The sequence below is a fragment of the Euprymna scolopes genome, chromosome 37 (assembly GCF_053919585.1).
Source record: "Euprymna scolopes isolate OS-2025 chromosome 37, ASM5391958v1, whole genome shotgun sequence".
Classification (NCBI taxonomy): Eukaryota; Metazoa; Mollusca; class Cephalopoda; order Sepiida; family Sepiolidae; genus Euprymna; species Euprymna scolopes.
The window spans coordinates 17,871,634-17,885,187 of NC_136518.1; the positions used below are offsets into that span (position 1 = coordinate 17,871,634).

Genomic DNA, 13,554 nt, shown 5'->3' on the forward strand with positions numbered 1-13,554 from the left:
TGGTAGCACCAGCAATGTTATCTTATGTCAAAGAAAATGCCAAAGAAAGAAACGAGGCCAAATATCATATGAATAAATACAACTTGTCTTCTTTTTTTCAGCTGCACACAAGTGAATTAGACGATGGTTACAATTGGGGAAGACTTAATCTTATGTCTGTCACGGAACAGAGCAATTTGGAGGATTTCCTGGCAACTGCAGAAATGGCGGGAACAGAATTTACTGCTGGTAAGGCATTGTTTCTCAATCATAAAGTGAACTAAAATTATGATACTAACAACATTGCTCCCCCCATGCCCTCCAGCCCGAAGTGGTAGAAAGTAAAAGAAAAAGAAATATGACAAAAGAAAAGAGGAAATAAACTTATCGGGAGAAGAAAGATATAGGAAATGGGGTTGGTGAAAAGATAATCGCATAGAAAATTGTTCCCCAAGGCACACAAAGGAGAGCTCAGATAGAGTTGTAATCAAGGTGTGGCAAATAACAGGAATGAAAAGACTGGATATTTTTTTCAAGTTAGTGTGTGGACTGATTTGTGTGTGGGTGTGAGTTTTGCGACGGTGGTTGACGGCAGTTGCGAGTTTGACTCAGTTGAAAGCAGAACATGGCTTAGATCAAGTTGAGAGTACTTTGGGAGGTTGAGATCAGCTGATATCAATTTACAAACTCGGCCTTGACAAAAAAAACTAAGATATGAATTTTAGTGTTTAGAGCAGTTGTTCCCGACCTGTGGGCCATAACACGAATGCCATGAGGTCACCAATTGATTTTGAACTAAATGTGAATATTATATAAAACACTGAGAAACATTGGTAAACTGCAACTATAAAAATTTTGGGCAAAATTTCTCCCAAATTCCCAATAACATCAGAAACCACAATAAGGAATTTATTGCCTTTCTCAACAACGTATATGGAGCAGCGTTCTCCCAACTTCTCATCCTTAAACAATTAGCGAAATCAATTAAATGTGGAAAACGCTTTGAAGTGTGTCATATCGATGACGGAGCCCAGGATAGAATTGCTAGTTTAAAAAACTGCAATAGCAGACGTCTCATTAAGGGCAGTTCACAAACATTACATAATAATGGAAATGTGTGTATTTGGATAATTTTGAATTGATTTGCAATTAATTTTTGTAGCAAAATTTTTATCAATAAATTTGAAATCTGTATATTAATACAATAGCGTGTGTTATTTTCTATGTCATGCTTACATCCAGATTGTTTAATTGTTATGTACTTTCATTTCTTGTCATGAAGAATTCTTGGTAAAATTATTTATAAGTTTTGGTTTCGGTTTCGATTCTAACTGATGGCACTCCAGTAATCTAATTTTTTTTTATAAATAATTTTATCAAGAATTCTTCATAAGTTTCTGTTTTGATTATGGTTGAAGGAACTCAAAGTATATATATATATATATATATATATATATATATATTTTCATAAGTTTTATTTCGGTTTCGATTCAAGCTAATGCACTCAAGTCGTATGGATATATTTTTTATTTTTGAAATTGCAACTTTATAATATATAAAACTCCATAGAACATTAACTCTGTAATATACAAAATCTGCAAGAATTCCAATATCATATTTAAGCGTACTTTAAGACCGGGGGCTTTGTCGGGTGTTCATGCTAGCTTAGATAAATACTTTTATAGTTTTAACAAAAAAGCTGCAATAATATCAGAGTGTCTCCATTTACACTGAACATCTACAGAATGCCAACATCAATATATTACATATGAATGATTCATCTGTGAAATTTCCACAGGTCCTGTTAGTTAATCCTGAATTTATGAAATGTATAGTTACTTCATAAAAAATTATCTATAATTCAATAATCACAATATATGGCAGATTGTTGTATTAATATACAAGATAATTTATGGATTGGAGTCACTTCGTGATTGGTTGTTCTAAAATGAGTCACCATATTTGATAGGTTAGGCACCATTGGTTTAAAAAGTTGTTTCCCACTATGGTGTTACACACACACCCAGAGTCCAACTAATTACAGAAAGTATCAGAATTTTATTTTATTTTTTACTTGTGAATCGATGCACTCACTTGGCAGTTGCAAATGAATGGGAGAGGGTGACATGGTAAGAATGAGAAGAGAAGATGAAAGGGGAGAAATCCATGGAACTCAGTGTTGGGATTGGGGACCATTGTTGAACGAGGTAACACATGGTATCACAAAATATTCATGAACACAAACGATGAAAAAGAAAATGAAGCAAAAACCGGAAACAATCAGAATCATACGAGCTAAAGAAATTAAAAAAACAAAAAAAAATCAAACCAGTTGCATCTTTTCCAAAAATGTACAGTAGAACCCTGAGATACGGTATTGAAAATTAGTAACAAAATACAGTACAGTATATAATATACATGTATATAATCAAATAGCATTATAAATAACGCTGTAAGGCAGGGCAAATACTGTAACCAGGGACCAGAAAAATATATTCCGTATTGTAACTTGAAAAACCCGTATCCTAGGGCCACCATATCCCAGGGTTCTACTGTAATTTAATAAAAATAAGGTATTTTAAATATTCTATTTTTAATCTTTTTAAAGATATTTTCTAATTTTAAAGTGTATTATCGTATGATTTTAATTTTTTGTTTAAATTATATGTACTACTGAATTTTTGAGATGAGGATTGATTATCCATATTATTTAGATTTTTTGGACTACTGTTCTCATCTTGAGTGGTATTTTCATGTTTTGGTTGATATATAGCTGTCAACCTTATCAGACTTGAGAATCAATCCTCATCTCAAAAATTCTGAAATATAATTCTGAAATTTTTTTTTTCTTTTTTTAGAAAAGCTGAATGTCAAATTTATTGATCACCAGAAAGATTCTGGTTTACCAAGTGTTGAAGAGTTGAAGCGAGTGAGTGAGGCACAGGAAAGGAACAAAAAGTTACTCAGAATTCCTCGAAGGTCTGCATTTTTTTGTTTTTATTAAAAAGTTTTTCCTTTTTTTTTATTTTTCCATTTTCTTTCATGTTTTGTTTTACTTTTTTCTGTTTTGTTTTCTTTGCCTTTTCCTCTTTTGTTTTCTCTTTTCTCCTTTTTTCCTCTTTTTCTTTTTCCTTTTCTGCTTCTTTTTCGTTTCTTTTTCCTTTTTCGTTTCTTTTTCGTTTCTTTTTCCTTTTTCGTTTCTCTTTTCCTTTTTCCTTTTTCCTTTGTCGTTTCTCTTTCGTTTCTCTTTTGTTTCTCTTTTCCTCTTTTGTTTCTCTTTTCCTCTTTTGTTTCTCTTTTCCTCTTTCGTTTCTTTTTTTTCTTAGAGAAGATAGTATATTTAACGACTTTAATTTATATCATCACCAAATTTGTAATTGAATATCACTATTATAAAGGTGCAATTAATTCCAAAGAAGTTAATGAAATATTAGACAGAATATTCCCATATATTCAGGTATTAAGATGACTGACAAGAAGAATAGTGTAACTTTTACCTTTTTATTACAATGAAATCATTTCTATTTCTTATTCTTTAGTAAGTGGGATTTGAAAGGTCAAATTATATTGGATCGGTTATGATCATTAAATACAATTTAAAAAAGTATCAACTCCAAGTTCTTGTTACATTTGTGTCTGAGATGGGTGTATTTGTTGATGACACTACACCCCATTCCTGACATTAGTGCAAATTGAATAACTTCTATTGCAAGAGAATGGTTGAATCCTTAGAAAATGACCTTTGGACTGTAGTTGAAAGGAATCAAAATTGGATATTTTGATGGTTGTTTCAGTTTTTGTTGTATTTATTTTAAAGCTAGAAAGGTTTCTAATTTATGGAGAGGAGCTTAGTCACTTATCAGATGACTCTATTTGAAAAGAAAATTTTTTTAAATATTAAAAAAGAACAACAAATGTTGAAAAATATCAATTCTTTTTATTAATTTTCATTTTAAAAGCTTTTGATTATTTTTTTTCAAAACGATGTAGTTTGCTTGAAGTATTGTGCATAGTGTGTAAGGAGTTGTCTTTGAAGGCTATATCAATGCAGTTTGTGGGAAACACTGTGGACATGAGTTAGTATATAAAAGAATGACAATATTAGAAAGAATTTTCTAGTATATTATGTTTATTTAGCAACATAACGTGTTGTACAAGATGGTAGGTGTTGATATCTCTAATCTTTTTAGAGTAGTATATCTTCATCAGGGGAGAAAATAAGAGACGTATACAACTGTTCGGTGAGGCTTTCCTTTTTGCATTTATTTCTTGAAGTTAGTGTCGCAGACTAGCTGCTAAATCAATTTCTAGGATAAGAGTTGTGATCGTATTAAGAATTATTGTAGTTTTTTTTTTTTTTTTCAATGTATATTACACTTAAAATGTGTACTTAGGAGTGTTAATGACTGCTGTATTAGTGTCGTGTAATGTCGTTTTTTAGGGAGGGGAAATGGTCTAAGGGAGGTCACTCTACATGTGCTTGGATTAGCTCCCCTCCTAACGTGTACGTGTCAATATGTATATACATGCACATGCACACATACATATATGCATATATTATTTTATTTTAATAATTGACTTTATTTTATTACATTTTTATTTGTTTGTTTATTTGCTTTTTTTTTTTCCCCTCCTTTCCAGACCAAATTGGGATTCTTCAACGTCTGCTGATGAACTTGCAGCCCGGGAACGGGAGAATTTTCTTCTGTGGCGTAAAGGTTTGGCACTGTGAGTTTGTCTTAAAAAAACAAAATAATTTTTTGTTCTGTTTTAGTCTCTTCATTTTTATCGTCTGCCAGTTTTTGTAAACTTTTTATGAAACTATTTACTATCGATCATTTGTTCAACAACATTTTTCGACACGATTAGGAGAGAGGAAAGTACTTTTGGTAGCCTTGTAATTCCTGCTTCCCTTATTTTGCACTTTAGTCCTCACATTACATGAGCAAGGATTCTGACAAAGGGGAGAGAATTGCTGTTTTTCTGTCGTAGTTTATTTGATCTAACACATTATTGGTTAGTTTTTATCTCTGAAATAATACTTTTTAGTGCCTTACATTAAGTGGCTTCATGCCTAATCTAGAGCAATCTCCATTAAAAAAACACATCTTTTGATTCACTCATATGCCATTGTTGTCCATTTTAATCTGTTTCCCCAACTGTACCAACATACATTAATTTAAATGTAATGTGAACAAACATCTTGCTGCACAACTCCCGCTTTCACCCTCTCTTCCTCTCTTTTTACTAATCTGGCACCTAAATCACTGTCGGCCCTGTCGGTGGGGCATTAGAATACACCGACTGCCCCCCTGCAGAGGGTAAAAGTCCCTCAATGGGGGTCCTGGATATGACCTTAAACTATATCCAATGGTAAGGCCCCAGCTTGTGGGCTTTGGGGAGTGTGGAGCCACCCTTTAATTGCCATTGCTCCCAGGTCCACTCTGACCCGGAATGGTAGTACCTGTTAGGGTTCCAACTATGGGTTAAATAGAAACCGACTTGAAAACAACAAATATACTCTATTAAAAATTTTTTCTTCAAAATCTTTGGATTCGGCATTAAATAACCCGAAAAGGGTTGATATGCCATAAAACAAAACCAACCAACCTGGTGTACATCATGGTGGCAATGTTCCTTATGAGTAAACGTAACGTAAAAAAAAAAAATAAAAAAAGAAAACAATCCCATATCAATTACTTTGGTAAGTGTCAAATTCTTGTAAATCTTTACATCTAAGACACATTTCCTTCAAGATTCTTTTTATTATGTTTGTTCTATCATCTTGCATGGTAGTGGCCCAAGCACTTCTGATCTGCAATGGCTTCAGCATAATGATAGTGCCTTTATCGAGTGAATATGTGACTGCAAACTGCAAGAAAGAATCCCATTAATTATATAATACTATGAGGCAATAAATTTAGGAGTTGGAGTTAGTTTTATGGCCAGTTTTTAGTTTGTGACAGTTAATGACGGTTTGCAGCTTATCGCAGATTGAGCAAAGCTTTAGCAGATCCGAGATGAGCTGACTTTAACAGAATGATTCATCTTGTCAACAGAGCTGTCAAATATACGGACTACTCCTCTGCAGAAAGTAAAAAGCCTCTCAATGGGGCCATCTGTTGACCATGGCTAGACTGGTAATTGAAGTGGCCTGATCCTGTTAATCGGCTGGTCAGTTGAAGCCCTAACAACTACTCCCAAATATACTCACAAAACACTTTTACCAAACCATATTTATATCCTTAAAACTATCCCATTCTAAATAGGAATAAATAAATTATTAACAGATCCATACAAGTAGATGTTAGAAGGCGCTTGCTGAGAGTTAATCAATGGCATAAGTTCCATAGGTTCAGGCATGGCTGTATGGCCATCCACCAATGTTATGGGGTGATGCACCGGGAAAGTGACATGTGCTCTGGTCTCTTGCATCGGTCGCTATGATGGCAAAGAAGTTCCTTATCCTGTCAGGACAAATGGGTTTCCCTCTGACTGATTCCTTTGCAGACTTCAGCCTGGTTGGAAAGATGAGGATAATTTGTCAGTGAATAAAGATAATTTATGCTAAGACTTCCTTCAGCCCATACAAAAGACCCATATTAAATCGGATAACAATTCCAAAAATTACCAACCTGGATTCACAAAATTCATAATACAAGGACTTGAAGATGCCTCTTTATTAAAGACTAGCCTGGGTGCCCGGCGTTGCCCGGATGTTTGGAGGTGTGTGTTTAGCAAAAAACAACAAAAAAAAAAGTTGTAGTAGGCAGGCAGGCTCAAACCCGTGACGCGAAGGTGGAAAAGAAAGTGGAGGTGTGTGTAAGGGTGTTAGTTGGGCAGAAAAAAATAAGAGTTGTAAGCAGGCCCGGAACGAATACCCTAACAATAAACTGCACGAAATCATGCCAAAAACCAAAAAACAAGAACAAAACACAAAATTAAACAGAAAAGAAGAAGTTAAACTAACAAGAATAAAAATAGGCCACACCCACTTAACCCACTCATATCTCCTAAAAAAAGAAAACCAACCAATCTGTATACCTTGTCAAACACCACTCACAATCAAACACATATTAATTGGATGTACTGATTTTGTAACAGTAAGACAGCGATTCTACAAAGAAAACAATATTAAAAAGTTATTTGAAAAAAAAAAACAATCCCCACACCATACTCTTATATCTTAAAAAAATAGGCCTATATAAAATTTTTTTAAAAAGAACCCTCTTACACAACGGTCCTGGATATGACCTTAAACTATATCCGATGGTGAGGCTCCAGCTTGCAGGCCTTAGGCAGTGTGGAGCTACCCTTTAATTGCCATTGCTCCCAGGTCCACTCTGATCCGGAGTGGTAGCACCTGTTAGGGTCCCAACTATAGGTTAAATAGAATACGACTTAAAAAACAAATATACTATATTAAAAAATCGTTCTTCAAAATCACCAGATTCGGCATTAAATAACCTGAAAAGGGTTGATATGCCGTAAAACAAAACTACCAACAAACCAATGCTTTTAACCATTATGCTATTTATCATTGTGAATGTTTCTGATTTTGACTAGTTTCGCAAGTTTTGAAAGATGAATTTGGAGACGGTCGAAGATTGTATCGGCCAGAATGTGAAAATAATGACCAAATGTTATCTAAAAAATTTAGAAACATATTTTTCTATTACCTTTTTAAAAAATTTATAAAACATTTTAAAATATTTTTTAATGTGGTTTCATCTTTCTTGTTATTTTTGTTTTACAGTTTACAAGAGAAAGAGGATTTGATGTTGACGCCGTATGAAAAAAACTTAGAATTTTGGCGCCAGTTATGGAGGGTAATTGAACGAAGGTCAGTGATAGTTAATTTTTTTTTTTCAAAGATATTGCTAGCTGTAAATTTGCATTCCTTGACGTACAAATATATCTAAAAGGACATGCTAAACTCCCAGTGTATCTCAAAGATGCAACTCGGTTTATACGTTAAACACAAGGAGTCCCGGACATCCCAAGATGCGCTATTGCTGGAATATTTGGGCAGGTGTCGCTCACACTACTCTTTCTTGCTATGATAGAGTACAAAATCGACTTTGCAATTTAGTGGGATCTTTTCTGTTCTCTACAGGGACATATCTATGCACGGATTTTGTGTGTAATTAAAAATGTGTATGTTAAAATATTGTGCAGAACACTTTACTATGAATACACGATTATAGTCAGCTAATGTATTTTCTAACTTCTGGTAGTTCCTTCACTTTTCTTGTTTTTCGGTATTTTTATTGTGAAGCGATTTATTGAAATAAAATATAAGAAAAGGACATTATTGAAAAGTATACGATGAAAACTGACAAAATTATAAAAAGATAAAAATAACGCAGTTAGTCTTTATTTGGACTTTTAATTGTGACAACACATGTGTGACCCTGACATACTGCCAACCCCCAATGTTGTGTGTGCTGCAGACTTTTTGTCAACTTATCTTTTTATGGACGGATCATTTTTTTCTCACTGGCGACTGTCGATGGGGACACACATGGGTCCGCAAAGTAGAAATATTAAAATTAAAAAAAAACACTGAAAACACAACGCCGATGGGGACACACGTGAGTCCACAACTGGAAGAATAGAATAAATTAAAAAATGAAAAACACAACGCTAATACTTCACATATCAGTTGGAATCTGTGTGTGTGTGAAACTACCCTCTGCACACTAAGGTTAACATTTCTAACTCTGCTGTCGATTATTAGATTAACTCATCTCTGGTTGTTGAAGGTCCAAACCATGATCCGCTCAGTGGCTTTCAAAATCCTACTGTTCACCCGTCGTCGACCATTGCCCACTGCTAACTCTTTACTGTCTACTCGGTATTGCAATCTAAAGTCGCCCACCCCCAGCTACCTGGAAGCTGCCCTTCCCTCTCTTAGCATTTCATTGATACCTCTGTCAAGTGTCGTTGGTTCTCTTTGTTATCTGTTCTGTAGGTTTCTATTGTCATTGTCAAATCTAAATCTGCTCGATCTAAAAATACCTACAGATTCATTGTTTGTTACTTCTTTCTTTATTCTAAGCCGTTTCTATCTCTTTGTCCATTGTTCCTCTTCCTCTCAGCACTTAGTGACCATAGGTCATCTTTATAGTAATCGCATAATAACAAAATTAAAAAAATAAGTTTTTATTTTATTTGAAATTTTATAAGAAATATCTTTACGAATCATCAAAATAATTTTTTTTTATTTGAATTTATGTTATAAATAGGTTTATGAAAGTATAGAAAAAAAATGATTGAAATCAAAATAACAAATGAAATTATTGAAAATAAAATTTCAAGCATCATAAAAAAAATGTATCCAATACATAATATTCCCAAAATAATTAAAAAATATTTTAAAAAGTGTTTTCAATAATTCTTAAAAAAGTAAAAATAATTTCAATAATTTTTGATTAAAACTTTTCAATGATTATTAAATAAAAAATGAATGATCGGAAAAACGTAATAAAAAAGAGTATATGTACAGGAGAGATATAGGTGTAAGAGAACAATGCGAAGGAACTGATTTGCCTTGTTATCACTTCCGGTAGCAATCATGCTGGCAGTTAGGAAGTATGTTAGCTGACTATAACTGAATACACTATCAGTATACATATGAAATTGTGTTAAATATTTTGTCTGATAGCTTCCAAAAATGCCAAATTTTATTTAAAACTTTTTGACAAACCCAAAGAAATCTGCTTTTTATATATATATATATATATATATATATATAATGTATATTTCTGTGCTTTATATTCCAGTGATGTCATTGTTCAAATCGTCGATGCTCGCAACCCCCTTCTGTTCCGTTGCAAGGACCTTGAAGATTACGTAAAAGAAGTGGATGCCAATAAAGTTAATGTCATCCTCATCAACAAGGCAGATTTCCTTTCTCATAATCAAAGGTGAAAAATACCCTCCATTTTTTTTTTTTTTTATTTGCTGATATTGGAAGATGTGTAGAAGTTGGTAGACTCTGCGGGACACTTCTAAGTAGGGAGTTGGACAGCAAGATTTAATTTAAAGTTCATTTAAATTTCTGCATGTTAGTACAGTCGGAGAAACATGAAAACATTTCCAGAACCTATCAGTTTGAGAAAAGAAACTTAGGTTAGAAAACTCTCCAGCATCAGAGGATATCTACAGTGAAGGTGTGGGATTTTGCTGTTAATCAGAAGTATTTATGTTGATGGGGGTGGCACTGCTATGATTTTGTTGGAACACATTCCATTAATGTACTTGTATAACCAGCACAGGGCCCCAACAGCAGCATTGGCAGTGTCTTCTATGTATTTTTTTCTTAATGAAGTCATGTTGTTATATATTAAAAGATGTGGAATAAAGGAGGGATTGGCTTTGGTAGTTCACTCCTGTTCGTTCGTTTACTTTTTTTTTTTTTTTTTTTTTTTTTTTGAAATTTTGCATAAACATTAGTCATAGCGAAAGTAAATTTTTGCCAGAACGGATTTTTCAGGATAATTCTAGGAGGCATTACAAGGGTAAAATTTTAAAATTTCTCCTAAATCATTCAGCCGTTCATTTGTTTGCACTTTTCTCAATAACCACGCCTTGGATTTTTTTTTTTTTTTTTTTAAATTTTGAACAAACATAAGTCATGGCGAAAGTAAATTTTTCACTTGTGGAGGGGGACCCCGCATGCTCGGCTGGCTGAAGAAACATTACTTTATGATTAAGATGTATTTATTGAAGCCACTGTGCAACATATGTCCAATCACAAAAATTTCCTTCGCTGCACTCAAAGGTAAAAAATTACACTTTTTTTTTTCTACTGATATTTAAAGATGTGTGGAAGTTGACATGAAAGAAATCCTGTTTATTGAAAAGACAAAGTTGTGGAAACTGAAGTACATAATGGGTCGAGTTTGCTGCATTATTAGAGACCTAATTGAATCCAAGGATTTAACGAGTGGTTAACAAGGAATTTGACATTATTTATCTCCCTTCCATGGCAGGAAGATGTGCCACAAGGGTCGAAAGGCAAGATTGAAGAGCCACCACCTCTAAGGAAGAATACTCTGACCTGCAAAAAATGCATGGTTAGCCCTGTCAGCATTCCTCAATATAAAACTAACCCCTTCTCAGAAAGAGAAAGCAAAGCCTGAGAGAATGGACCTAGAACTGCACAGAACTAGCAACATACCACTGTCAACAGGGAGAAGACCATTTTAGAAATACCCTAGATCCTGCTGACTTTGGTGCCGAGAGGAATGTTCAGTTGGCATCTTGACTAGAGCTATTCATGTTTATGTACAAAATGGGTTTGATGATAGAATGACGCTAGTCGAAGAGATATGTGATTTGAGAAACATAAGATGAATATAAAAAAACAAATTGGATTAAAATGTTTCTGCAAATATTTATCATATAGTTAAAACTGTAGAAGAATTATTTAACTGAACTGCTGTGTGACACACATCCAATCCCAAAATGCATCAGAATACCTTTGAGGCAAGGGCGATAATAAAGGGAAGGAGTTATTTCCCTTTTTCCCTTTTTAAAAATGTTTTTCAAAGAAACAGATTTCATCTAACAAATGGAAATAGCCAATAAGTACACATGCAGCAAGTGACCTAATAGTCTTTGTCTCATTACACTAATTGGAACATGTCTGCATTAGCCAACCGAAACACATATGAATTGCTATGCAAGAAATTACATGTAAGGATCTCTATTCTGGAATTGCTGCCGATCCACAATTTTAGACATTTGGAAATTCTGAAAATGTTTACTCCTCTTTTAAGTAAAATCCGGAAGTATTATCGAATGAGATTACTTTGTAATTGAGGCTACTATGGCAATTCTACGTTCACGTGTAATTTTAATTTTGATCAAATTAACTTTGATTTATTTTACTCTTAAAAACCCTATGGCATAATTGTAACATATTTTATGTTTCCTCCCATTGTGAAAAGTTCTTGGAAATGCAATTGCCAGTATTTCTGATTTGCATTCATTTACGTCTGGTGTGAGAAAATGTATTATTTCAGTTGCACCTAGTCATTTTTTTCTTGTTTCAACCGATGTTTATGTTATGGCCACGCTCACTAGCCTGAACAATATGATAAAGCTATTCAGTGGCGAAGGCGATGTGGTGGCTCGGCTAAAGAAAGTGAACCTAGTGCCGAAAAAGCTTGTTCTTTTTTTGATTAACTTGTGAGAAGTTGTAACAGCGGTCCTCCAAACACGTGGCTAGAAATCCAACAATCGTCAAAAACCACTGTAATACTCACCAGAGTAGTAAGCGCCTGCATATTTGTGCATTTTGTGGATGTGCGCGTGAGCAGTGGTGTGGCGGAGGAGGGGTCGACTTGCCGCAGGGAAGTGTTGGGTGGGAAAAGAGAAGAAAAAGATGGCACCTGGTGTTTTATAAACCGTGGTCTCGTGAGATCATGAGAAAACAGAGGGCAAATGAGACGGTGAAAAACTGCATGAAAAGCACGCTTGAGTGAGAGGAGGGGACAGTGTCATTTACAGTCATGAGGTTATTGTGATACTATTGCGAGTGTTGGTGACGATTGAAGTTGAATTCGATAGTCACAATCCTACTTCTCAACTCAGGCTGTATAAAAGCAGCAGCCTATCTTCCCCATTTGCATGTGTGCGACGAGATTTCACGAGACCACAGCTTATAAAACCACTGGTACCATCTTTAATCTCTCTCTTTATCACCCGACCTTGTCCGACGCACACACTCGTGGTAAGACTTCTGTTTCCTTAACTTAAGACAACAGTTTATATGCCTTCTTACAAGGTGGAGCTATAATAACGTGAAGCAGGACTACTATAATTTTTTGACATTAAAAAACTGAAATAAAACTGTAAAACTATTGCTGTTAAACGCATATAATTGAGGGCAGTTTGTGGAAACTTTCTCCTTTAGAAGAAGATGGCCTAACACACTTTAATTGACATCTGGCCGCCCATCTCGTTTATGTATCATCAGCAGTTATGGTGATGTCATGCTGCCTTACTTCCTCCCTAGACACTTTCTCCTTTGGCAGAAACTTGCTCAAACACCTTTCTTAATTTCCCCAAGCTAAACATTGGCGGCTGCATGTGTTCTGAGTGACTAGTGATACATAGGCTGCATAGGTGAAAACAAAACTTGATGTCTTGCCATACCAGCTGGAAAACCAAAGTCGGGGTGTCTGAAAACTTAGTCGACCACCATTCACCTGATATCTGTCATCCTAACTTGCCTGCCTATTCTCCTCCCCGCTTCGACTTTGTGGGTGCAACAAATGTTTTTTTAACGTGAAATCTCTCTAGACAAGGCATGAACGCCTTAATGAACTAAAAAACTGAACCAAAACAAAATACTACTTCAAGGTCAAAAATCATCCAATAATAAGTGCTAGATGGATAGATTTCTGTCCAGAAAACAGCAATTCTTCCCACTTTGTCAGAAAGTGCTCATGGAATGTGAGGATTAAAGAACAAAATAAGAGGTTCACTTTGACAAACAAATTTTATTGCAACATGAAGGACATAGTAAACGATTCTAAACAAGGAGGTAGTGCGTAAAAGTCT

At 34.6% G+C, this 13,554-nt stretch overlaps 1 protein-coding gene across 1 annotated transcript in view; it reads left to right on the forward strand.

Annotated features, from left to right (window-relative positions):
* The window catches only part of LOC145261108 (large subunit GTPase 1 homolog), a 62,602-nt gene that overhangs the window by 4,176 nt on the left and 44,872 nt on the right, over positions 1–13,554 (forward strand). The window contains exons 2-6 of the mRNA XM_080119325.1: positions 102–228; positions 2,838–2,958; positions 4,621–4,707; positions 7,736–7,822; positions 9,765–9,908. Of these exons, the coding sequence (XP_079975451.1) occupies positions 102–228; positions 2,838–2,958; positions 4,621–4,707; positions 7,736–7,822; positions 9,765–9,908 (566 nt within the window). The remainder of the gene's footprint in view (positions 1–101; positions 229–2,837; positions 2,959–4,620; positions 4,708–7,735; positions 7,823–9,764; positions 9,909–13,554) is intronic.